The 27,766-nt window shown below is 40.7% G+C and overlaps 1 protein-coding gene across 2 annotated transcripts in view; it reads right to left on the minus strand.

The window, feature by feature from the left end:
* LOC131051356 (molybdenum cofactor sulfurase) overlaps positions 1–27,766 on the minus strand; it is a 385,620-nt gene that overhangs the window by 57,337 nt on the left and 300,517 nt on the right. For both annotated transcript variants that reach the window (XM_057985836.2, XM_057985837.2), the window contains 2 exons: positions 18,033–18,146; positions 13,764–13,828 (listed from right to left, as the gene is read on the minus strand). In XM_057985836.2, coding sequence (XP_057841819.2) covers positions 13,764–13,828; positions 18,033–18,146 — 179 coding nt within the window. The remainder of the gene's footprint in view (positions 1–13,763; positions 13,829–18,032; positions 18,147–27,766) is intronic.

Genomic DNA, 27,766 nt, shown 5'->3' on the forward strand with positions numbered 1-27,766 from the left:
ATTATATAATTTATAATTTTATATTAATAGTTTTTTATTATATTGTTTAATATTATATTATTTTATTTTAGATTTTTATTTGTTTGGTAAAGTTAAAAAAAAATTAATACATTTTTATATATATATTTTTTAAAATGGTAGTGTAGTAATTTTATAAAATTTAATAACCCAAAATAAAAACTAGAATTTTTTATTTTTTTGTTAAAAAATGAATATATTAAATTATTAATAAATGTTTTATTAAACTTCAGTATTTTTATTTAGAAATAAATGTAATGTTTATTTAGTTTTTTCATTTAAAACTAAAAATGTATTAAATTTTTGTTTTTATGTTTATTAAACAAGAATAGTATTTATTTTGTTTTTGAAAGGTTCAAGCCGAATTTTATACTTTGTTTTTAAGAGGTCGTTTGTGAAATTGTTAAAACTTAAAAGTATTTCTATTTTGAAAGGTTGAAATAACTGTAGTGTTTATTTTGTTTTTTAATTTTTCTTTCCAAACATGCAGATTTTCATTTAATGGCTCCTCCTAAATCAACTTCTGAGGCATGGAAGCATGTGACCCGAAATGGAACTCACATCAAATGTAACCTATGTGAGGGAACTATAATTGGAACTTTAACAAGGCTTAGGGACCACTTCCTTGCTACTACAGGGGGTCCAGGTGGAGGTGTTCAAGCATGTATAGGTGTGACTCCAGAACTTAAAGCTATTCTAGAGAAAGTGTTGGCTGCTTCAACGGTAGGCAAAATGAAGAAGGCACAAAAGAAACAGAGAATTGAAGGAGATATATCTAGATTCACATCTATCATGTCTTCCTCTTCTATGCAATCCAAACCGTTGAGCGTATCAAAACAAAGTGGAACACTCAACAAATTTTGGAAACCAGTAGAGAAACAACAGGTGGATGACGCAGTTGCTGATTTGTTTTACACAAGTGCTATTCCATTCAATGTTGTGAGAAATCCACATTTCTGTAATGCAGTTCAGAAAATTGCAGAGTTTGGCAAAGGGTACACACCCCCAGGTTCAGAGGCTATTAGTACAACTCTTTTGCAGAGGTCAAAAGATAGAGTGACTAAAAAATTAGCTGATGTCAAAGCCACTTGGAAGGAAACAAGTTGCACTATATTGAGTGATGGATGGTCAGATATGTGTCAAGGGCCATTGATTAATGTTTTGGTGTCTTGTCCTGAAGGCGTTGTATTTTTGAAAGTCATTGACACCATGAACCACAAGAAAGCTTTAGAGTATATTTTTCAAATATTAGAGGAAGCCATTCTTAAAGTAGGGGTAGAAAATGTGGTTCAAGTGGTAACTGATAGTGCAGCAAATTGGGTGGGAGCTGGGAGGCTGATTGTAGAGAAGTACCCACAGATATATTGGAGCCCATGTGCAGCCCATTGTCTCGATTTGTTGCTTCATGACTTGGCTAAATTCCCATGGGTAAATGAAGCTATTCATCGAGGGAGAGCAATTGCAAATTTCATACAGAATCATCATCTCACATTGAGTATTTATAGGCAGCATGCATCAAAGGAATTGTTGAGGCCTTGTGAAACAAGATTTGCTTCATATTATATCACTTTGAAAAGAGTGGTTGAAGAAAAAGCAACTTTGAGATCTATTATTTGTTCCAATTAGTGGGAAGGTTCAGTGCTTTCTAAAGGCCTTAAGGGGAAGAACATAGAGCAAATCATCCTAAACAACAATTTCTGGGAAAGTGCAGCAAAAGTTTTGCTTATATGTGAACCAATTGTTGATGTGCTTCGTATGGTTGATGGTGACACTCCTTGCCTTGGCATGCTTTATGAAAGCATGGACCGGTGTAAGGAATCTATTCAAACAGCACTAAATAATGAAGAAGCAGAATATATGTAGATATGGGAGACAGTTGATTGCAGATGGAAAATGATGCACACACCTTTACATGCAGCAACTTGCTTTTTGGAGCCTAAGTTGTTTGCTATTGATAGAAGGGGTGATAATGAAATCATGGCAGGGCTTTACCAAGCCATTAGCAGGTATGTACCAGATCCAAAAATTGCAGCACTAATCAGAGATCAAAGTTGGCAATACAAGAGAGGAGAAGGGATGTTTGGAGGGGCAAAAGCCAAACATGACTCGCCACGTATGCCTGGATATAGATGGTGGATCGCTTATGGATCATCAGCTCTTGAACTGCAAGAGTTTTCTATTCGAATTTTGAGTCAGGGAGCAAGTTCATCAGCTTGTGAGAGGAACTGGAGTTGCTTTGACCACATCCATTCCAAAAAGAGGAACAAATTGTTGACTAGAAAGTTGTGAGATCTTGTCTATGTTTGCAGCAATTTGAAATTGGTAACGAACAAATCAGCAAAGAACACTTCTTTAGAACAAACTCTTGAAGGCATAGCAATGCCAGATGCAGATGAGCCCGACTTTGCAGATGATGAACTGAGTAGTGATACAGATGATGATGATTTGGCATCCCGGCCAAGTGCTCTTGATGATTATTTTAAAGTTCTAAAGTCTTTGACTGTTATTGTACCTTTTTGACAAAAGAACATCTTTGCAATCGTGAAAGCATATGTTTCCTATGGTTTATATTTTATAAATGTGTCATCTTTTTGTAATGATTTCAAATCTATTTATCAATGTTAAACTATTTAGGTAATTTTATAGATATATTACATATATTTATTAAAAAATTACATATGGCGAATTTAATTCGAATTTTATACATTTCGAATTTTTTCCTCATCGAACTTCATTCGAATTTCAAAGTTGTCAAACTTCGAACTCAAATTCAAACTTGGTGACTTAGCATAAGATATTGAGGAAATTGAAAATAGTGTTCGTATTCAAGGGCGAGGTTCAAACAAATATCATATCTTACGTCGGAATAACATTTAAGATATTGATGTCGAATCGGGCATCATTGTCGATACGAATAACATACAAGACAACTTCTATGCTGACACGGGAGTTATTGTCAAATAGCATATTGAATTAAGAAATCCCCATATCGATGTCTTGCTAAAGGCATTTGATTATATCAAATATAGTATCGTAATAAACAGTTGAGGATAATCTGCATATACAAAGAGGGATTAGTTATATCGACAATGGGCATTATCTATTCTTAATTGAAAATAATCATTATACTTAACCATTATTGTTTATACACAAAACCGATTTGCTTACGATATGAAAAGGTACTGTTGTCATTTTATGACACCCTTGGTCCATCAGTAAGAACCGATCAGAGATACGATCCATGGACCAACACTGCCCCAATTGATCAAGGAGAAAGCAAAAGAATCATGAAGTGTGAGGTGTTGCCTTGCCCTTATGACACCCTTGGTCCATCAGTAAGAACCGATCAGAGATACGATCCATGGACCAACGCTGCCCCAGTCTATCAAGGAGAAAGCAGAAGAATCATGAAGTGTGAGGTGTTGCCTTGCCCGAAGGAAGTTCCTCCCTTGGCCTTTTCTTCCTTCCTCGGAACTCCGGAACCCCGAGGTTCCGAAGTTCCTTCTCTTTGCCTTCTCTTGTTTTACTTCTCCGGAACCCCGAGGTTCTGAAGTTCCCTCTTCGTTTTCTTCCCTTCCCCGGAACTCCAGAACCCTGAGGTTCCGAAGTTCCTTCCCTTTGTTGCCTCTTCTTTCTTTTCCCGAAACTCCAGAAACCCGAGTTTCCGAAGTTCCTCCCTTTCCTTCCCCTTCTCTTCCGTTCCCCAGAACTCCAGGAACCGCGAGGTTCCGAAGTTCCTTTGCTAGATCCCGCCTTTTCCTTGCCTCTTCCTCAGTTCCCCAGAACCCCGAAGTTCCTTTCCCTTGCCTTCTCCAGAACTTCAGAACCCGGTTTCGAAGTTCCCTCCTAGCCTTTCTTCCTTTCTTTCTCCGAAACTCCGGAACCCCGAGGTTCCGAAGTTCCTCCCTTAGCCCTTTTTTCAGTTCCCTGGAACTCCGGAACCTCGAGGTTCCGAAGTTCCCTGCTGCTCTCCTTTCTCCTTCCCGGAACTCCGAGATTTCAAGGTTCTTTCCTTGTCTTCCCCACTTCGGGAACCCAAGTTTCCGAAGTCCTCGGACTTCTTTCCGGCTGGCAACACTTCCGGATGGCATGATCAACACTCAAAGCTTTAAATGCTCTAATGACTTTTGTGACTTGTGCACCTTCTTTTGTGGAGCCACAGGGGTGCATTTAATGTTTTTGGCAGGATTTCCATCAAGAGAGGTACATGGCCATGCTTGTTGTGGTGACTTATGTCATGTCTGCATGCTCTGACTTTGGAAGGTCAGTCAATCCACCCTTCTCAGGATTGCATTTTCAAGGTATCACTAGGTTGCTTGCATGTACAGAAGTCAAGTGCATGCACTTCCCTGCACTCCCAGACTGACATTTCCCTGCACACACAGGGGTCATGATCACTCTTGTAACCAGTTTTCTATATAAAGGTTGTTAAGCCTCATTGTAAAGGGTTCTCTCCCTGCTGGCTTGAACTATTCTATGCTCTTTCACTTCTCTTGTATTTATCTTGCATTTATGCAACTGTAAGTTTGGCCATTGGCCTTATAATGAATTGAAACCACCATTCTTGCCTTCCTTCAAACTTCTGTATGCTGTGTATGTTTCCTTACCTTCATCATAGGTGTATGTTTTGTGGCTCTTCTCTCATATATGTTGTGTTTACTTGTTTCCGAGTGTGACTTGTGGGAAATCTTCTCCCCTTTGACATTCAGCAAATTCTAACCTCCATACATGCGTTGGGGTCACTCATACAACTGAAGTTGTGCATCTCCAAATTGCTGCTCCTTGATGTCGTTAATAGTACCTGTTATCACAAAATCTTGCACCCTTGTTGAGCTATCAACCCAGCAACCTTGTGAAACGTGGAAGAAACCCCGAAGTGTGGGACCTTGCGCAAGGGGGGTTGAATCTCTGGAGAAGGCCGGCTTCCTTCTCAATCCAAGTGTAGGTGTTGAACCAACTCAACACCTCAAAACTTATACCTAAGCCTATCCTAACAACTTACAGAGGTAAAGGGAAGAGATAATTGCTTGAAATAAAAGGAGATGATGCACCAAGAAGAGATTGTTCCTCTCCCCACCCGAAACGACACAAAGAATCAAGTGAAATACCTGGAAGAAACAACGGACGTGTCCCTTAGAGCCACCTCATCACATTATATATAAAGACAATCAAAATCATTTCGGAGGGGGTAGAAGGAAATTTTTGGGAAATACTATTCAGATTCCTGTTTAGAAGAAGCAAAGGAAACTAGATGGGAAGGCCTAGTAACGTGCACAGTGAGATTCAGGGCTATTCATATCAATCACAACATTATAAACTCGGAATAATATTATGCCCAGATCCCAACAACAGTAATTGTTTGTACTCGTTTTATATACAAGAAGGGATGATAGCCATTCATATTGTAATTAACAACATCGATTTGATTCATTGCAAATATATGTTGTTTATTTGATCAGTGAGTCATTCTGCATCTAATACGAATTGTCAACAATACTTTGCAGTATACACTTAACTGCACAAATCATAGACAGCTAGTGGTTTGACCATTACCAACTATTATATATATATATATTTGCATTCTTATTTCCAAATATCTAAGCTTATTGTGAGAACTAGACAATAATTGACCCATACCCCCTCTACTGTTTGATAAGGGACATTACAAATTTTCATTAAGTTTGTAGGGCGAACTTTGAGTGTATGCAAGGAAGATCTCCAATAAAGTAGGGCGGACTTCACTAGGTGTGATGTCCACGATATAATTAAATAATAAATTTAAATACTTTATTGTAAGGCCCAAATTTAATAACAAATCTTTCAGGCCCTTTATTTAATTAGATTAGTCAAGTCTTAGTTTGGTCGTGTCGTTTGTAACCCTTCGGGAAAGTTCCCGAAGCCCATATTTATGGCCGAGTCTGTAATTTGTGTTGGTATGCGAATTTGGTATTTTTCTTTGTTTGTGCGAATTCCAGTTGGAGTTCCGTTGTCAACCATTTCAGAGGTGGAAGATCCTCCCTATTTGGCATCCGCAGTTTCCGTGGGAGTAATTCCTCACCCTACTCTGCTCTGCTCTCAGTTCCGAGATTATTGTAATCAAAAGTGTTATCATTATTGAATCTGAATTTCCACTTGCATGTCTAGTGTGTTCATTCCTGTGCCAAATTGTGTTAATCTAATTGTCTACCTCGCAAGGCAAAATATTTTGTGACTGGAGTTGTTTGCATGTAGTTGTTGGCGAATCGACAACCATATTCATTGTGCGAAGAGAAGGGAACCGTTGTTGTACGGCGACTAGACCGTACGCTGGGTTGAGGGAAGTGACCATACGATCTCCTTCTTACCGTACGGGCAACACAATACCACCGTATGATGGCTTGACTACCACACCAAACCATACGGACTGAAGGGTTTGACCGGCGTGTAATTGTTGACCATACATACCGTACGTCTGGCACCAAAACACTACTGTACGAGGTGAGAGTGGGGGTGTTGTACGATGGGAAGAGCGTCGATACATTACAGTGGTATCAGAGATGGTGATCTTGCCAGCCTGTCGTGTAGTGGATGCAAGTGTACACTAGAAGGAGGTACCGTTCGGCCGACTGAATGGGGGAACCACAAGATCCTACAAGAGAAGTCATGGCACTATTAAGGGAGCTAACCAGAAGCCAAGCTCAGCTCAACGACACCATAACCAGAAGGGAGCAATGACAACAAATCATGGAGGAAACCTTACGACAATTGGCCTTGGGAAAAACGAATGGAGAACAAAATGGGCAAGGCGACGATTCAGTCACTGGAAGGTCAAACGTCCAATGCTCACATTCACGGCCGCTGATGCCGACTTTTCCTCAGAAATCAGAAGCGCCACGTGGGGAGCAAGAACCCACCTTTCAAGAGATGCAAGCACAGTTGAACCAAGATTGGAGGGATGCAAATCTCGAGGGGGACATATCCTTCAAGGATTATGCTGAGCTCCGGATGAAATACTTGGGTGGTAGAAGTCGGGGCCATTATGGACACTATAACAATGACATCAAGTGGAAGGTTGGCAAGATCGACCTGTCATCCTTTGATGGGACCGGAGCAACCTCGACATGAACTTGGGTTCAAAAAGCAGAGACCTACTTCCAACTCAACCCAATGTCTGAAGATGAAGCTGTCAAGTTTGCAGCACTTCACCTAGAAGGAGTCGCGCACGAATGGTGGCGTCATGGGATGGTCACTCGCGGCCATGACCAAATAACTTCCTATGCCGACTTCACGAAGAAGCTCATAGATCGATTTGACGAGAAGGACCCTGAACTCAAATTCAAGGAGTTGGCACAACTAAAACAGTTAGGACCTGTGGATAGTTACATCACAGAATTCCAAAGACTATCCGTGTTGGTAACATACATCTTAGAGCGGAGATTGGTAGTCTTGTTCATGGACGAAGTGATGGAGCCACTGAAAGGTTGGGTGAAAGGGTTCAACCCAAGCACGCTCACGGAAGCAATCAAAAAGGCCTGTAACATGGCAACATCTTCCTCTTCCAGAAATTATGCACATACCAAACCATCTTTCATTTCGAAGGAGAAGGATAATAAACCCTTTCCAAAGAGGTCATCACTCAATGAAGCCACATGACAAGAACTCAGAAGGAAGAAGCTTTGTTTCACCTGCAAGGAGCCATGGGAACCAGGACACTGATGTTTGGGCAAAGGAAAGATTCGCTATATTGAAGTGATGTCCGATGGGGAAGAGGAGCATGAGGAAAGTGAACCACCAAGGGAAGAATCTGCTGAAGAAACCAGCCTGGCGGAGAGAATCTCCACATTGGTACGGAGGGGAGGTGTCATTGCCACACTGGTGGGTACCCCAAGCTGCAGTGTATTTAGGGTACGTGGTACACTCCAAGGGCAACGAGTCCTGGTTATGCTGGACAATGGGGCCTCGCTCAACTTCATAAACTCATCACTCGTCACCCGAAGGGGTTTGTGTACAAAGGAGCATGAAGGGTTCGATGTCAAGGTGGCAGGAGGCAATCTCCTATCATGCACTCACCTAGTTCCGCAACTGAGCATCACCATGGGAAATTACACGGTGACCAACGATTTCTTTGTAGTAGATCTGGATGACACGTATGTCATATTGGGCATTCAATGGATGGAGACCCTGGACCAGTACACGCAGAGCTTCAAAAGGATGGAGTTCTCATTCGAGGTGGATGGCAGGAAGGTGGTTCTCAGAGGAATGTCGAATGGCAGCCCGAGGGAGATTTCCGCCAAACGGATGGAAGCCATCTTCAGACATGATGAAGTAGTTTGGGCAGCACATTGCTTGATCTCGACAAAACCTGTGAAAGAGCATCTGACTTGCTACTAGGATGAGGAACTTTAGTCAGTTTTGGATAAGCATAGTTTGGTCTTCGTTGATATTCCACTTGCTATACCCCCACACCGAGGGTTTGAGCACACCATCGAGTTGGAGGAAGGAGCAAAACCCGTTATCACCACACCCTACTGCCACCCGAAGAAGTTCAAAGAAGAGATAGAGAAAACGATCCAAGAACTCCTCGATAAAGGATGGATCCGGCCCAACTCTAGCCCCTTTGCGTCCTCGGTGGTACTAGTGAAGAAGAAGGCCGAAACTCTCAGAATGTGTGTTGACTACCGTGCACTGAACAAGAAGACTATCAAGAATAGATACCCCACTCATAGGATTGATGAGCTGCAGGACAAACTACATGGCATAGTCTAGTTCTCCAAATTGATCACCACTCCTGCTACCATCAGATCCGTATGAGGGAGCAAGATGTGGAAAAGATAGCCTTTCGTTGCCATTACGGACACTATGAGTTCTTGGTCATGCCGTTTGGATTAACCAATGCCCCGACCACTTTTCAGTCCTGCATGAACCACATCTTCAACAAGCAACAAGCAAGTTCCTACTGGTATTCTTTGATGACATACTCATCTACAGCAAGACCTGGGAGGAACATCTGGGACATTTGGATGAAGTATTGGGGATTATGAAATCGCAATCATTGTATGCTGCCAAAAGCTCCAAATGTGAATTTGGAATGACCGAGGTCCTGTACTTGGGTCACGTCATAAGCGCCCAGGGGGTACACGTTCACCAGGAGAAGATTCAGGCAATTTTGGATTGGCCTCCACCTAAGACTCTCTCGGAGCTGCGTGGATTTTTTGGATTGTGCATTTATTATAGAAGGTTTGTGAAAGGATTTTCATAGCTTGGGGCACCACTGACAGATCTAACAAAGAAAGGATCTTTCCATTGGAATGCATAGGCGCAACAGACCTTCGACAAATTAAAAGAAGTTATGAGTATGTGTTTGGTTCTGGCACTACCAGACTTCACTCGCCCTTTCATCCTGGAGTGCGATGCCTTGGGTGAAGGCATTGGAGCGGTGTTGATGCAAGACCATCACCCCATTGCGTTCGAGAGTCGGAAGCTCTCGGGAGTTGAGCAGTTGCACTCCATCTACAACAAGGAGATGCTCGCCATCATGCACGCACTGACGAAGTTTCGACAGTACCTCATTGGGGCAAAGTTTGCTGTACGAACAAACCACAACAGCTTGCGATATTTCTTGGAGCCGAGGGATCAGAATGAACGACAATAGAAGTGGGTGAGAAAAGTCCGGGCATTTGATTTTGACATTGAGTATGTGAAGGGCAAGAATAACGTGGTAGCCGATGCCCTGTCAAGAAGGCCTGCCATATATTCTTTATTTCGGCGGATTGGAAGGAACACCTGTTTGTTGAATATTCCAAGAATACTTTTGCTTGCGAACTATTGGATGGTCAACTGCATGATGACCAATACAAGGTGGTTGACGACATCATTTACTACAAGGACAAAATTTATCTGGTACCCGAGTCCAAGATGAAGGAAAAGATTATGAAGGAAATGCACGACTCTCCCTTGGTCGGACACTTGGGATACTTAAAAACCTACAGACAGATCCGAGAAAGGTTTTCCTGGAAGGGACTTAAGAACGATGTCCTGCAGCATGTGCGGGAATGCTCCACCTGTCAGCAGAACAAATCTGAGCACACCTTACCGGTCGGACCACTGCAACAACTGTCGATCCTCGACCAAAAATGGGATAGCATCTCGATGGATTTCATTACTGGGCTCCCCAGAGTGCAAGAAAAGGATTGCATTTTCGTCGTAGTTGATCGCTTGACCAAGTATGCACATTTCTTTGCCATCCCCACAGGATACCAAGCAGTTCAAGTGGCCGAGTTGTTCTTTCGTGAGGTATTCCGCTTACATGGTCTACCGCGAAACATAGTCAGTGATAGGGATAGCCGTTTTCTGAGTACCTTCTGGATGGAGTTATTTCGGTTAGCAGGAACCGAGTTGTCGCCCAGCACGAGCTACCATCCGCAGACAGACGGACAAACCGAGATTGTGAACAAATGGCTGGAGGGTTATCTCAGGAACTACGTCTCAGCTCAATAGAAGGCTTGGGTTCGTTGGTTACATTTGGGTGAACACTGTTACAACACCACTTATAACATGTCGATAGGCATGCCACCTTTCAAAGCACTGTACGGTTATGAACCTTCTTCATTTGTTGATCTGGCATTGGGAGATAGTTGTGCACCAAGGGCCAAAGATTGGCTTCAGGAGAGTTTAAAAATCCTAACATCTCTCAAAGACAACCTGCAGAGGGCTCAGAATCAGCAAAAGATGTATGCTGACCGACACCGGGTTGAGCAAAATTTTGAGGTGGGTGATCTGGTATACCTCCGACTTCAACCGTACAAACAATCCTCCTTGAAGACAAGTGGTAAGGAGAAGTTGAAGCCTTGTTTCTATGGACTCTACAAGGTGGTTCGAAGGGTGGGCGAAGTTGCCTACGAGTTTGAGCTTCCTGAGGGGAGTCAGATTCACAATGTTTTACACGTGTCATGTCTCAAGGTCGTCGGGCAACATGTCACAGTGTCCAAGGAGCTGCCACCCATCAACGAATAAGGAAAACTAATTCTGGAGCCGGCGGATATCATCGATGTCAGAGAAAAGAGGTTGAGATCACGCACAGTCAAGGAGTTCCTTATGCACTGGAAGAATCTACCCATCGAGAATGCCACCTAGGAAGACGAGCAAATTTTGGAGCATCCAAGTCTGCAATTGCTTGAGGGCAAGCAATTTTTGGCCCGGGAGGACTGTGATGTCCCCGATATAATTAAATAATAAATTTAAATACTTTATTGTAAGGCCCAAATTTAATAACAAATATTTCGGGCCCTTTATTTAATTAGATTAGTCAAGTCTTAGTTTGGTCGTGTCGGCCCATTTGTAACCCTTCGGGAAAGTTCCCGGAGCCCATATTTATGGCCGAGTCTATCATTTGTGTTGGTATGCGAATTTGGTATTTTTCTTTGTGCGAATTCCAATTGGAGTTCTGTTGTCAGCCATTTTGGAGGTGGATGATCATCCCTATTTGGCATCAGTTTCAGTGGGAGTAATTCCTCACCCTACTTTGCTCTGCTCTCAGTTCCAAGATTATTGTAATCAAAAGTGTTATCATTATTGAATTTGAATTTCCACTTGCATGTCTAGTGTGTTCATTCCTGTGCCAAATCGTGTTAATCTAATTGTCTACCTTGCAAGGCATAATATTTTGTGACTGGAGTTGTCTACGCGTAGTTGTTGGCGAATCGACAACCATATTCATTGTGCGAAGAGAAGGGAACCGTTGTTGTACGACGACTAGACCGTACGCTAGGTTGAGGGAAGTGACTGTATGGTCACCTTCTTACCGTACGAGCAACACAATACCACCGTACGGTGGCTTGACTACCACACCAAACCGTATGGACTGAAGGGTTTGACCGGTGTGTAATTGTTGACCATACATATCGTACGTTTGGCACCAAAACACTACCGTACGAGGTGCGAGTGGGGGTGTTGTTCGGTGGGAAGAGTGTCGGTACATTACAGTGGGTTTGACCGGCATGTAATTGTTGACCATACATACTGTACGTCTAGCACCAAAACACTATCGTACGAGGTGAGAGTGGGGGTGTTGTACGGTGGGAAGAGCGTCGGTACATTACACTAGGACACAAGGAACTTTACCCATTGTCTAAGGCGATCTTGCCATGAGGTTGAGGAATTTTGTTATGAGGTAGGGCAAAGTTGCTAGGTGCCTTGAAAATCTGTCATATTTAACAAAAATTTCAAACTTTTTCCCTTCCAAGCGCCAACACTTAATCACTTTTCTTACCCCCTCCTAGGGCGAACTTCACATAAGGCCAAGGAAGATTCTTCATGCCTAGGGCAGAGTTTGCATAATGCCAAGGAACTTTTGCATCACCAAGGGCAGACTTCAAGGTGTCATTGAAAACTTTGATGCTTCCCAAGGTGGGCTTCATGTCTAGATGAGGACTTTCTTCATGCATTGGGCAAACTTGGCCTTGGTCAAGAAATTTCTTCCATGGATGAGCATTCTTCATGATTTGAATAGTGAACTCTCTTGATTTTGACTCCAAACTTAGCCATTTCCTTATGATTTTCAACTTAGCTTTTCAAGAACAAATCTTCTGAATTCAAAAGATATTTCACAATTGGTTCGTTCTAGATGAATTTTTCCAACCTCACACTTCTTCTAACCTTGAAACCATCCATGATAAAAAAAAGCAAAAAGCAATTTTAGAAAAAACAACTTTCTATTTTTAGAAAAAATAGACTGAAAAAGTAGGTTCCCGAATTGGCCTCAAAATGCCAAAAATAAAACATTCTAAATTTAGAAAAAAGCAAAAAAGCAAATTTCCTAAAAAAACCAGTTGTTAGAATTGACACCAAGAAATTGCGATTTTACTCCTTTGACCTATTTGAGACCATCTGTAGCATTAAAACATTCTTTCGGCCGTTCCTTCACTTTTTGACTTTGATGACTCCAAATTTCACAAAACTTGATTGATTTCTAAGACTTAGAGACCGGAGACCAAAACCCTAAACTAAAAGCAAAACAAAAAAAAGGGGGTCCCCATTTGCAATGGAGCAATGTGTGATTACGTCACAAGACCCTAATGGGTTTGAGGGGCATCAATGATAAGTTGCACAAGGTGTTAGATGTGAGAATAACCCAAGATTAGTGGAGGTGTAGTGGGCCAAAAGTTGGGGTTTGTGGGCTATGCCCTAAAAAAGAATTAAATAAATTTTTGACACGCATGGGCCTTTTATTGATGTAGCTAAGTTTTTGCCGTAGACTCACCTAATATTTTGCAAAAACTCGGCAAGTTTTCAGGAAAAAGTTTGCCAGTAGAACTCATGAGTTTTTGCATGAAAACTCACTGAGCAAAAAAGCTCAAGAGTTTTCAAAAACTCGACAATTATTCATTGAGTCTTGCATTTGTATGGTTTTCTTGCTTGAGATCACATTAGGTGTAGAAGAAAATGATACACAAAAGTTCAATCCCATTTAGTGTTATTTTAATTTATACTTAAAAAAGAAGAAAAATAAAAATAAATAGTCATTAGTTTGAACTTTGAAGTAGAATCTCTGTTTTCCTCTTCCTCTTATTGAATCTGGAACACAATAATGGCTTACAATACATAACATAGAATAATTCAAAACTTTGAAATTCAAGAAAAGACTATGTACAAGATATAATCATATGACACCAATTTCCAATAAAAACCGAACTGAACTTTTTTTGGGATGTTTTAATGCCTATAAAACATCAAAACAGACATAAGTGAAATCATGAGAAGAACCATACCTTTTTTTGTGTAAGTACTTCACCAAATACACTCTTCACAAGCCATTCTCGATCATATAAGAGGCCTAATCAACAATTATTATTAGACTAATAGTTTGAAAAGCAGATGCAACACACAGAAAGCAGGTTTGAGCATTAAAAATGAACCCACATATTTCCCAGGAAAACAATTTAAGAAAACTTCAATTGAGACGAGCATTCCATGAATAAAAGAAATAAAATGCAAGAATGTTGAGATATCACTGAAAGAATTCAATCTAACAACAGATTACAATCCTGTATGATCAAATAAATGATGATTATCATTTTCCAACTTCCAAATAAAATAATAATATAAGAAATATAACAACAAACATGCGAAAGATAAACATCATAACAATGTCAAATGATTCAAGCATTCAACAAAAGAAGTTGAATTGATGTTCATTACTGTTCTCGAGTAAGAAAAAGCAATCAGTAGGACTAAAAAGCATGCTGGCACATACTGTACAAGTAGGGAATCCCTATAGTGTCATTGGAAACTTTCAAATATACTACTGTGGCACACCAAGATTTATCAGACGAACACCACCCTTACAACTTGGCCTCTAAATCAGCATGACATCAAAACTATAGAATACGACAAGGTGCACAATCTGATGAAAAAATTAATGTAGCTCACCCTTGGTATAAAACAATACTTTATGTAATTAATAAAATTCATAACTATTTTCCACTAAAAAACTCAGTCCAAGGCCGATTTGGCCATTAACTAAATATGACATCAATATGGCAAGGATTTACAAAATATTTTGCTATTACAAACTCAAACATCGAACTGAGATACTTGATGGGTCCATACACAACCCATTTGGGGTTTGAATCAGTCCATGACATCTTGTATGACAAAATGCAGCACATAGTTAAGCAAATGGAAAATAATTCATTAATGGGGAGCATTTATGGAATTTAAAATTTTAAACACAAAACATCAAACGTCCAACAAATCATCATGATAGAAATCCAACACCCTCTTTCCTGACCTATATAGATTGATGTCATTGATCAAGTAACGCCACAAGAAATATATTGAAATATAATTCTCCTAAATAAACAACATTGTTACCAAAATTGTAACCAGGAAAAAGTCAGCAATGGTCCAAAGAATATTGATCAGGGAAAATTTAGGACAACTGAGAAAATGAATAAATTAGAGAAAAATGCAATTAGTCAAATTTATAAGAAATTCTTATAATTTCCCTGCCAAAATGTGGAATTTTTCATAATGGATGACTTGTTAACTAGTAGATTTGGCCAAAAGTTCAATAACAGATCAATAATACAATGCTTGTTGGAAATCACAGATGCATATGATGCCCTACTATAATTGACTTCAAATTGACAGAGATTAAGATGTTAAGAGTGCTGGAATTAGTGTTCTTGAGTTGCTGGATATAAAAGCATTTTGCAGAAAAAAATAAAAATTCAATAAGGAAACTTGTGTGGGAAAGATAGCTGAAAGAGGCAATTGCTCAGCTTGATCTCCCCTTCCTTTGGCAAACTGGATAATTTTGTCAATGGTTAGTTAGTTAATGGCATAATTTCAGGTTGTAAAATTATGTGATAAGTAGGGATGCTTTTTGACGTAAATGTGGCCACTTATTCTTGGAAAGCTTTTCCACTTAACGATCTTTAACAGTATTTGAATATAACGACATTAATTGAGGGTGTTAGTTTTTTCTCAAGCATTGTAAACTCTTGCTCAAATAAACACTAATTTCCAGAATTTAAAATCAGTATTTATAGTTGGATTGTGAAGCACAAAAGTGAGATTAATAACTTACACCATTGAAATGAACTAACTAATAAAGCAATAGTCAGTTCTGGCAGTGCTCCACATGATTGAACTATAATATATATATTTTTGTTTGTTCCATTCTAAACTTAAATTAATGTGAACTGATGAGATTGAGAATTTAAAAGAACTCAATATATCTCCTATTTTTATATTTGTAATGATCTGTGATGGTTCTTATATGTTCACTTTATTGTGTATTAGCATTTCAAGTCACTTAAAAAATCTAAATTCCTAAATTTTTAGATCTGTCTCCCCAAAAAAGTTCTTTCATGTTTTCTAGACCTATATGTCCATGCCTTCCCCAATTCTCACATGTATAAAAACTTGATATAACATTGCTGCCTGCAACTGCAAACAAACTGCCAGTTTATAGTATCCAATGTCCATGCAAAAGATTAGTAGGTAAGTGCATTGGAAGGAATTCTCCTTAAAAAAAATATATCTTTTGATCAGGGTTAATCCTAGCATAGAATGCTAGCAAAAAACGTTGATGCTTAGATACAACAAATGCTGGTAAATGACATCACTTGATTGATCAAACTTTTAGCATATAAATATCAACGATCAAATAATGAATTTTGCTCTAACTTCTCTGCATTATGCTTACCATAGGTTTTCAATTCAAAAAGGGTGGGAGCAAGACTGATTCTTAGAATTTTAAGAATTGTCATTTCACCTACATTGTAATGTCCCCACTTTAGCAATTGACCAAGTGTATGTGCGTTAGCCTAGCTCTACATGGTCCCGAGGGCTAATGAAGGGTTTAAGGGGATCCAGGAGTGTTTTGGCCTAGTCATTTCCAGTTTGGGCCAAAACGGAGTTGATTTACTTAGTTTCAGGCATACTTACTATTTTTAGTAAGTCAGCAGGACACAACGGAGGCTAGTTTTGGTGATTGGATTCGATACTCCTCGGCGAGAGCTTTCCGACGAGCTATCACTCGCGCTATTCGGAGTCCGATTGCTAATATATTTTAATGCCTGAAGTGTTATTAAAGTAACATTTAATTTAATTGTAAAATATTAAAGTGTTACTTTAATATTTATTTTATGGGGATGTGTGCAAATCAAAGGGACACCCAAGGGAGACATAAGTGAATATTTTAATATGTTTTATATTGCACATCTTTTATCCCACATTGCTCAAGTGAGTTGGGTCAACCCTTGGAGAAAGAATAAAAGGAAGCTTTTGTGGCTTCATTCAGCATGTTGAATATGAGAAGAAATTGATGTGTGAGTTGCAGATCCGTTCTTGGCATTAGAGGACGTCTATCCTCTCTTGTGACATTCTAGACGTCATTCCCTTGGGGTTTGGCCTTTGGAATCCATTGCTATCAGCTTCATTAACAGGCAGATTGGGTGCATCTCTAGCTACAGGCAGATTTGGTGTTTTGCTCATACCTTCTTCACTTCTTGACCAATGGTTATGCCATTCTGAAGGGATGATTTTATGAAGATATTGGACTGATTGAAGACTAATTAATACTGTAGCAGCACTGTAGCACAGCACTATTCACGTTATTGTAGCACGACACTATTCACGCTATTGTAGCGCGACACTATTCACGTTACTGTAGCATGACACTATTCATGTTACTGTAGCAGCAAGATGGGAAGTTATTGTTGGAACATTATGTCAAAAATGCTGGAGTATTTAGTGAGTTGAAAAATCTGCTATGTATTTGACTTTATTAATTCTAGAAATAATATCATATCAGTAGTAGTTCAATCTTCATGTTGCATATTATTGTAATTTCCTTCTAGTTCATGTTATGTGATTTTAAACCTATGCAAAGACTTAAAAACAAACAAACATTTCATTTCCGAAGCCATAAGAGGTTTAAACATTAAACGGAGAAATAAGGAGTTGGATGCAAACTGTTTGACTAAATTCCTATCAGCAGTTGGTTTAGTTTTTGGGCATTCTAGGGTGTCCATTACATACATGATAAAGTTCACAAATTAAGGAATATGGTTACTGAATGAACTCAGTCTTGAGGTACCTTATTGGGGAGCAAAATGTTCACACCTAAGTATTATCTAGGAATTGAATTATAATCTTGGCAACATATTATTGTCAAAGCAATATTGTCAGGCAAGAGAACGCTAGAAAATAGTCATGATAAATCAGGGGTTATGACTGATATACAGCAATTCTTGTTTGCAAGAATGAGTTTTTTTACTTTTCTGGTGGAAATTTTTGAGCTAATGGTCTGTTCGATTTTCTTATGAATATTAGATTTCACTAAAATCAGTATTTTAAACAATCAAGCCTTCCCTTTTAAGATAGAATAATTTAAGAAAATAGCAGAAACAATTAAATGCTTTTATTTGTTCAAATATTATGATAGATCTCATACATAAACTCTATACTTTTCCACACATACTTAACAGTAGAAATAACGAATCATTGTTCAAGGTTGAAAAACGCACCAGTTTCACTAAGTGGCCATGCTTCTACGTTGAAACCAGCGCAAGACTTAATTGGATACACTATGATGGAATCCAAATAAATCTTTTCCTCAGTAGCAATTGTCCTTGAACTACCTGAAAATAGACAACATAATTTTGTTCCCTTTTTAACTTGAAGTTGTTTTAGTGTGTAGGTACGCAGATAAAATATTAGAATTTTTTTCCCATAGCCATAAATGATCTGAAAACTCGATAAAAACATGAAGTAGGCAATGTAACAAAAACATTCACTAATCAATAGTTCTTACCAGATAATATTTAAAAAGAATGATTAGATTTTCATTCCTACTATATGCAATATAATTATTAATCGCCACAATTTTTAAAATTCTAAAATAAAGGGAAAGAGATCCAATTAAAGACCAAAGCCGACCCCAACTGGAAAAAACATTTAGATTTAAACAAATTTTCTTCTCTCAAGAATGTTAGTAACTTAGTACCCAAAATTGCTGCTCCTGCCCCTAAATGTTTTTCAAGATTAATAATATTTGCAGCCATATATTTGTAATCTCGAAAAAAAATTAATTCTAGAATAAAGGGAAAGAGAAGATCCAATTAAAGAGCAAAGCCATCCCCAATTGGAAAACACATTCAGATTTAAACAAACTTTCTTCTCTCAAGAATGTTAGTAACTTAGTACCCAAACTTGCTGCTCCTGCCCCTAAATTTTTTCATGATCAATTATATTTGCAGCCAAATGTCAAGCCATTATTGTCGAAATGCTGAATTGATTTAGTGTTGGTCTATCTTGGTGTACTAATGATGTATTTAGGTTTCCCATTACGTAGATTATCAAGCTCTGAATTTTGAAGGATGGTAGAACACCAACAAAAGAAAGGGTGACGTTCAAAGAAAGCCAACGATAGCAAATACTAGGCATAGACAACAAGATTTGAGGCTAAGAAAAATCTGACACATTGAGACAAAATCATTTATGAGGCAACCATAAATGTCATGGGCCCCTTAAAAAATAAAAATAATAATATTTAAGTAGACCCAATTATCCAATTTATGAAAAAGACCACTTAAATATTATTTAAAAAGTGTTTTTAACATTTTATTTTGAAATATAATTTAAAAATCATTAAAAATAACAAAATATTATGTTAAATTTAAATACATTATAATAAATATAAAAACATTATATTGATATGTTTAAAAGTTCAATATAAATATTATAAATATGTTAAATTTTATATATTTAAATATAATACAGTTAAAATCCAAATTAAATATCTTCAGATTTTAAACTTTATATTTTATTTAAAAAAAAATAATAGAAACAAATATTTTATTTTAAAATTTTAACATAAATATAATAAATAAGTTAAATTTTATGTATTTAAATATATTATAGTTAAAATCCAAATTAAATATCTATAATTTTAAACTTTATATTTTATTTTTTTAAAATAGAAACACCTAAAAATTGAAATACAAAGAAAAACATGCCATGACCCATTTTCAAAATTAAATTTTCTACGAGACAAACATGCATACATACATACATACACACATACATACACACACATACATACATGCATGCATGCATGCATGCATACATACATACATACATACATACATACGTGCATACATACATGCATACATACATACATATGCATCCATACATACATCCATAAATACATACATCCATACATGCATCCATACATACATACATGCATACATGTATACATACATACATACATGGATACATCCATACATGCATGCATACATCCATCCATGCATACATACACACAGCATGCATACATGTAACATACATACATGCATACATACATACATTTGAAAAATAGAAACAAAGCCTAAAATTTGAAATGCAAACAAAAACATGTCATGACCAATTTTCAAAATTAAATTTTCTAGGAGACTCATAGCCTATCTCTGATTTCCCATAGGCTAAGGAATAAAATTAGGGAAATAATTCAATAATAATATTTAAGTTAGTTATGAATTATGAGTTAGTTGGTAGTTAGTTGTTTGGGTTGTTAATTTTGTAACATCAGTCGTGCCATTTCATTCCGATGTATTGATCTGTTTGCATATTAACATATACACTAATAAATTAAACCGTTAGTATATACGTTAATGAGTAATGAATAAAACAAGATTAAGTTTAACCAATGGTCATACCGTTCTTGCTATCGGGTTGATTAGTGAGTCTTAACAATTGCTCTCCTTTCGATCGGGTAAATTGATGGTAGTTAACGTGCTGTGGTGAAGAGGTATGTAGGGAAGAGATGTGTCTTCCCACGTGGGAAGACATATCTCTCCACTACCTAACCCTTCATCCACTTATATAACTAGCATACATTGAGAAGGATGCATACACTGAAATCTATAAGTGTAGTGCATCTTTCAAAATCACACTTTAGCAGATAAAATACAACCTTCAGATCATATCTGATATTGCAGATCATATATTGCAGATAGTGCCATATAAACATATTGCATATCGTGGCACACTCATATAGCAGATCGTGAAATATTTAATCATTGCATTATACCACAAATCAAATTCGCTTTAAAGGCAGATTGAAGGCAGAGCAGAGCCAGATAAGAACAGACCTACGTTCAGATCCGAATTCAAGAAAAAATCAAGTATTTTCAAAGCCAAATTGGGAGCATTATTGAGGCGATCTAGGAGCAGACCTGAAGCGAACTTCCAAGCAAGCATTTGAAGCAGATTTTGAATCAGTTTTTGTGGCAGAATTAAAGTGCCAATCAGACCAGACTCAAGGAGATCAAATTTCTTCAACAAGGGTGAAGACAAATATCAGAATAAAGAGCAGATTAGAGAAAATCTCCTAGCTAAAGTATTTTCCAGGTTTTGTGCTTCAATTCCGGAATTTGCCAAGTTGAAGATGTCATTTCCAGAACTGAAACTGCAATTTTCCAGATCTACAAGCACCATTTCCAGAGCTCATGGATTGTCTTCCAAATTCGTGGAAGGGCAATGTTGTTATCGGGAAAAAGTGTATAGTTAGTAATGTTAATTATCAATAGTTAGTTAGCCGACGGGTAGGTAGTTGGAGTCGCGACGGTTGGGTCGCACCCCTTCGGCAGTCATATATTGTACCACCTTCGGGTGTTGAAACATGTAATGTTAGCCGTGTCAGATGTAATGTAATGTTGACGACGGATATAATATGAACATCCTTTGACATTAATGGCAAGATTATTCTGGTACTTCTTTTGTATTTGCATTGCACATTGCTGTCCGATTTCTGTATTCTTCCTGTTTACCCAGTGAGGTAAACATTTGGCGCCGTTGCCGACACGAACTCGAAACAGGAGACAAGGAGACACGGATGGCGCACAGACACAATGGGCCTACCCGTTGGTGAGGTGAATCCGGAGGTCGACGATGCCCAAACAGAACTCTATATAGGAGAAGACACTGCGACGAGAGAATTTTCGATTCTACTCCAAGTAGCCATTCAGACCCACGTGCGACGAGAGGCGGCGGAGGCAGGAGTCCCACCAAGTGCCGTGTGGACAGCGTTGGAAGTGAGTCCGGAGGTGAATCAGTTGATGAAACATCTCCCTCGACTGCTAGCACAAGCATTGTTGGCACAACAAGCTCGCCTGGAGGAGATTGCCCGAGAGGAGCGACGCCAAGAAATTTTGCAACAGTACGAGGAACGGGAAGCAGAACGAGATGGCGCCAGAGGCATTTGAACCGTGACCCATACGGGACGGAATAAAGAACACTTATTGTAATAATTATGTCATATTGTTGGCATAAACTTGTCTTCCACATTATGAATGAATAAAAGTGTTCTACTTTTTATGTCATTAAAGCGGTCTGGGAATTAATGCCCAATACACTGAATAAAGACAAAAATAAGCAACAATATATAGATGAACGTGCAGTAGCCCAACGTGCCTTGATCCTTGAACAGCAAGCAGAAAGGCGACAGAGGTATAAGCGAAGAGAGGAGGAACGCTCCGAAGGGGACGGTGAGGCCAGAGGCCACCCACGGAGTCGGGAGGAGTTACTTGCGGAAACCCGCCGCAGGATAGAGTGTACCCAAACTCTGTTGAGGGAGTTGAGGGACTTGCCACACACACCAGAGGCTAGCAAAACTCCAAGGAGTGGGGAGGAGGCAGTAGAGGGAGAAGACACCGGGGCTGCCAGGAGTGTCGGAGGGACACCGGGGCACGGCGATCAAGCACCCCTTATAGGATCTGACCCATCAGGAGTAGGACAACAGCCACCACCAGTAGTAAAAAGGCAAGGTATGGCACAAAAACAAAAACTTCCAAAGTTCCATGGGGATGGGAAAGAAGACCCTGTCCGCCACTGTCGCACGTGTGAAACAATTTGGGGAGCGAATGGTGTTACCGATGAGGACGATTGGGTAACACAGTTTCCCGCAACACTGAGGGGCGTAGCCATCGACTGGTTTTCGGACACGGACAAGGCCAAAATTGGCACATGGGCAGACCTAAAGAAGGAATTTCAAGCAGAGTTTCGTCTCCTAAGAGACGATAATGAGATCGTAGCCGAAATCTACGGCACGAAATAGAGGAAGGACGAGACTGTCCGAACCTACAGCCGGCGGCTCAAAGAGCTGCTAGGAAAGATGGAGAACCAGCCGGTAGACGGATTGAAAAAACGGTGGTTCGTGGAAGGCCTAAAGAAATCCCTTAGACGAAAAATGAAGATAGTACCCCCTTCTTTATATTCGGACGCCTATAACAGGGCAATGGATTTAGAAAGTGAACAGAAGACGTCCAAGAAGAAGAAAAATAAATCCTCGACGGACGATGATTCCTCTTCGGACAAAAGTGATAGTAGTGATGACGACTCTAATCGGAAGGTACGGGCTCTCCAAAAAGATATGGAGCGAATGATGAGAGAGATAAAGGCAACAAAAGGAAGCACAAGCAAGGGCGACGAAGGGGAGTTATGGTGCACGGACTGCCGTACCGACGGACACACCAAGGGGTCTTGTCCGAAAAAAGCATTTTGTGATATTTGTCAGATTGCCAGACACCTTACCAAGGAGTGTCCGTACAATATGAGGACTCGTAGCCAACAGGTTCTCTTTGCAAAACCATCTGCGTCAGCCGGCACGTCCCAGCCTGCGAGCAACAACGCCTCGTCTGGCGGCTACCGAAACAACAGGCGAGGAAGAGGCAATAATAACAATACGAATAATAGAAGCCGAATCCAATACGACGCTAAAGGGCGGCCGATGATACAATGCCGAGCTTGCAATCACTGGGGGCATTTCGCTAGAGACTGTACGGTGGAGGAAGCACCACAAAAACTTTGCAAGTGGTGCGGTCCCGGGGACCATGATGATGGCAATTGTCCCAAATCTGGCGTGAACCTATTGAATGTAGAAACGGAGGATGCACTCGCCATAACAAGGTCCAAGACGAAAGCAGCCACTTATCCAAACCCCCGTACGGAAAAACAAAAGGCACTGGAGGCACGAGCGGAATTGGAGAAGGAAATGTTGAGGAGCAAGGGTGCACAAAAGCTGGCGGGTACTTCTCGCTCTGAAGGAGAAACAAACATTATAAACCAACTGTTACAGGTCGAGATACCTGTCAAAATGAAGGACCTCTTGGAAAGTATGCCGCACTTGCGAGCGACGTTGTTGCAATCCGCAATAGTAACCCCAGTAGGCCAACCAATACATGGCAAGGACAACCTTGGCGAGACAGCAGCAGACCCATTAACCCTGACGATCAACAATGGTAGACACCCAGCAGTGGTGGAAATGGGTATATTGGGCACCATCCTGACCGACACAATTGTCGACGGCGGGTTGGGAGTAAATGTCTTGCCAGAGGAAACATGGAAAAAATTGGGTAAACCTACTCTCTGGCCGTCCACCTTTAATTTATTGGGAGCAGACCAACACGGCATCAAGCCGCTGGGCACACTCATGGCGCAACAGGTGACGATCGGAACACAGCCATTCGTCCTGAATTTTGTGGTCATCCCATTGAAGAAGAAGGGGTACGACGCCATCCTCGGCAGAGGCTGGTTGGTGGCGGCCAAAGCAAATCACAATTGGAAGAAAAACACCTTGTCCATGGAAAAGGCTGGCCGAAGGTATACCATTGACCTCAAAACTCAACAGGTCAGTGAAGAGTTGGCGTCCGAATCAGAGTCCGACAGAGACGATACCGACGAAGGGAAGGAGGGCAGGGAACCAAATGATGAAGGCATCTTAGGAATTCAAGCCTGTTCTGAGGATGAGACGGATTCTTTGAGAGGGCTCTTCCATTGGCAAATGGAAGACTATGAATTATTGTACGGGTGCAATATGTTGGGGATTGAAGGACTTGACATGAACGAGTTTCCGCCAGAGTACGGACAATACAAGGAAGGGGATGTCCCTGTGGATGACGCACCAGCGCACAAGTTTGACAAAAGTAAGCCCATAAGGTATGAAGAATCCGCACTTCAAGTTACAAACCTTGGAGAAACTTCAGAACAGAAAAATATTCTAGTCGGCGACGACTGGAATCCCGTCTTAAAGACGGCGGCATTCAAAATCTTTACAGAATACAAAGACGTGTTCGCTTGGACATATAAGGACCTCAAGGGGGTACCACAAGAACTTTGTGTACATCGGATCCCTTTGGTTCCCGGAGCCGTGCCCGTACGGAAGAGGCCATATAGAATGAACAAAAATTATGCGGCCAGGGTAAATAATGAAATTGACCGCATGCTGGAATCAGGGATTATCTTCAAGGTCCAGACGAGTGAATGGGTATCACCCATTGTGATATCTTTGAAAAAGGAGGCCGATCAGATAAGAATCTGTGTAGACTTCAGGTGTTTGAATGCTGTCACAATTAAAGATCTGTTTCCCATACCATTCACAGACACCATTCTCGAGGAAGTCGCGGGTCATGAAATTTATTCGTTTATGGATGGATTCTCCGGATACAATCAAATTTCCATTGCAGAGGAGGACAAATTGAAGACCACCTTTGTCGTAGAAGATGGCGTCTATGCATACAACCGGATGCCATTCGGGTTGTGCAATGCGCCAGCTACCTTTCAACGGATAATCCTCCATATCTTCGATAAAATGTCCGTAGGAAACTTCAAAGCATTCTTGGATGATTGGTCCATTTACAGCACGGAGGAGGCACATCTGGCCGCACTTGGCGAATGCATGGAGAGATGCCGACGAGCCCGCCTCGCCCTAAACCCCAAGAAATGCAGATTCATGGTGCCTCAGGGCAAGTTACTAGGGCACATCGTCTGTAAGGCTGGACTGAAGACGGACCCTGACAAAATACGAGTCATTGTAGAGATGGAGGCGCCCGACGATGTCACCGGCGTCAAGTCATTTCTTGGACACATCGGGTATTATAGGCGGTTTATTAAGAACTTTGCCCAAGTATCATACCCACTTGATAAGCTGACACGAAGGGGGGAGCCGTACGTCTGGGGGACGGCCCAGGAAGAGGCTTTTCAAGAGTTAAAATCACGATTGGTGGGTGCGCCAATCTTGACATACCCAGACTGGGACAAAGAGTTCCATGTACATGTCGACGCATCCAACTTCACCATAGGGGCCACCCTGGCACAGGTCGGCAGCCACGGGTTGGACCACCCAGTATATTTTGCAAGTCGACTCTTGTCAAACGCGGAGAGGAACTACAGCACGACGGAGAGAGAAGCCCTCGGCATGGTATACTCCGTCCAAAAATTCCGACATTATTTATTGGCGACACCATTCACATTTTATGTGGATCACCAGGCGTTGATGTATTTGGTGAACAAGCCAATCATCCAGGGGCGGATTAGTCGATGGCTGTTGCTGTTACAAGAATTTACATTCAACATCATTGTCAGACCGGGCAGGAGCCACGTCATAGCCGACCAGCTATCACGGATCAAGTCGGGAGAGCCGGCCGAAGGCATTAGCGAGGATTTTCCGGACACCCATCTTTTCCGCATTGCCATCCTTCCTCATTGGTACACGAGTGTGGGGGAATATCTGTCAACATCAACATTTCCGAAGGAAATGCCACCAGGTGAAAGACGGAAACTTGTATTAAGAAGCCGAACATTCCAACTTATAAATGGTCTTCTCTACAAAATGGGACCTGACCAAATCCTACGACGATGCGTCTTGGAAGAGGAAATCCCAGGAGTATTGAGGGAAGCCCATGAAGGGGCTGCTGGAGGGCACATGGGACCGGATACGACAGCAAGGAAGGTCCTACTAGCTGGCTTGTGGTGGCCGACACTGCATAATGACGCCAGAGAATGGGTGACAAGTTGTGATACATGTCAGCGTGCTGGGCGACCATTAAAAAGAGATTTCATGCCACTTAACCCGGCACATGCTCAAGAATTGTTCGAAAGATGGGGGTTAGACTTCGTTGGTCCATTAAAACCGAGTCGCGCCCGACGATGTAGATACATTGTCGTGGCGACAGAATATTTGACCAAATGGGTCGAAGCCAGGGCGTTGGCAGACAACTCCGCCGTCAGCACGGCGAAATTCATTTATGAACAGATTATCACCCGGTACGGAATACCGATTCAACTGACAAGTGATAGAGGGGGGCACTTTGTAAATCATATTGTTCGACTACTGACAACCGAGTTCAAAATTTTTCATTCTCTATCGAGTCCGTACTATCCCAGGGCAAACGGTCAGGCCGAGGCAACCAACAAAATCATCGTGTCGGTAATTTATAAGTCCTGTGGGGTGGAAAAGGAAGACTGGGAAGAGCGTCTGCCTTCGGTACTTTGGGCGTACCGCACAACTTACAAAGTAACCACCGGGCAGACACCTTTCCAATTGATGTATGGCCAGGAGGCTGTGGTACCGATCGAATTCATGGTGCCAAGTCTCAGAATCGCCATTGACAACAAACTAGGCGACATGGAAAGCCTTCGAGAGAGACTATACGCCTTAAATAAGTTGGATGAAAGACGGACGATGGCACAATGGGTGACAGACGTGGCCCAACAACGCAGGAAATACTGGCATGACCAACACATTCGGCGGGCGAGGTTCACGCCGGGCCAATTAGTCCTAAAGTATACCGGAAGGAACGAGATTAAGCCCGGCAAGTTTAAGGTGAAGTGGCTAGGTCCTTACAGGATCCAAGAGGTCGCAGCCAATGGATCCGTCAAGCTCTCGACCCTCGACGGACAGGAAATCCCAGAGGGCGTCAATGGGTCGAAACTGAAAGTGTATCACCAGAGGGTGGAAGCGCGTAGGAGCAGCCCGAGCCCGATAGGAGGCGCACAGTCGCAGTGAGGCAATAAATGGAAATGAAAAAAAAAAAATTTGAAAAAATTAGAAAATTCGGAAAAAAAAAAAATTTGAAAAAAAATTGAAAAAAATTGAAAAAAATTTTTGAAAAAAAATTGAAAAAAATTTGAAATTTTTTTTTTTTTTTTGAAAAAAAAATTGAAAAAAATTGAAAATTGGAAAAAAAAAAAATTGAAAAAATTAGAAAAAGGGAGAAAAAGGACCACCGCACAGTGGCCACGTAGTGGCACCACCGTGCGGTGGCCGCGTGTGGCACCACCCACGGTGGACACCACCGTGCGGTGGCACCACCGACGGTGGAAGCCACCGTGCGGTGGCAGCCGCGGGGGGCTATAAAAGCCGCACAAATCAAAAAGAACATAGCACGCGAAGCAAAGGCGAAGCAAAGGAAATAAAACACCGCAC

This window comes from Cryptomeria japonica, chromosome 11 (assembly GCF_030272615.1).
Source record: "Cryptomeria japonica chromosome 11, Sugi_1.0, whole genome shotgun sequence".
NCBI lineage: Eukaryota > Viridiplantae > Streptophyta > Pinopsida > Cupressales > Cupressaceae > Cryptomeria > Cryptomeria japonica.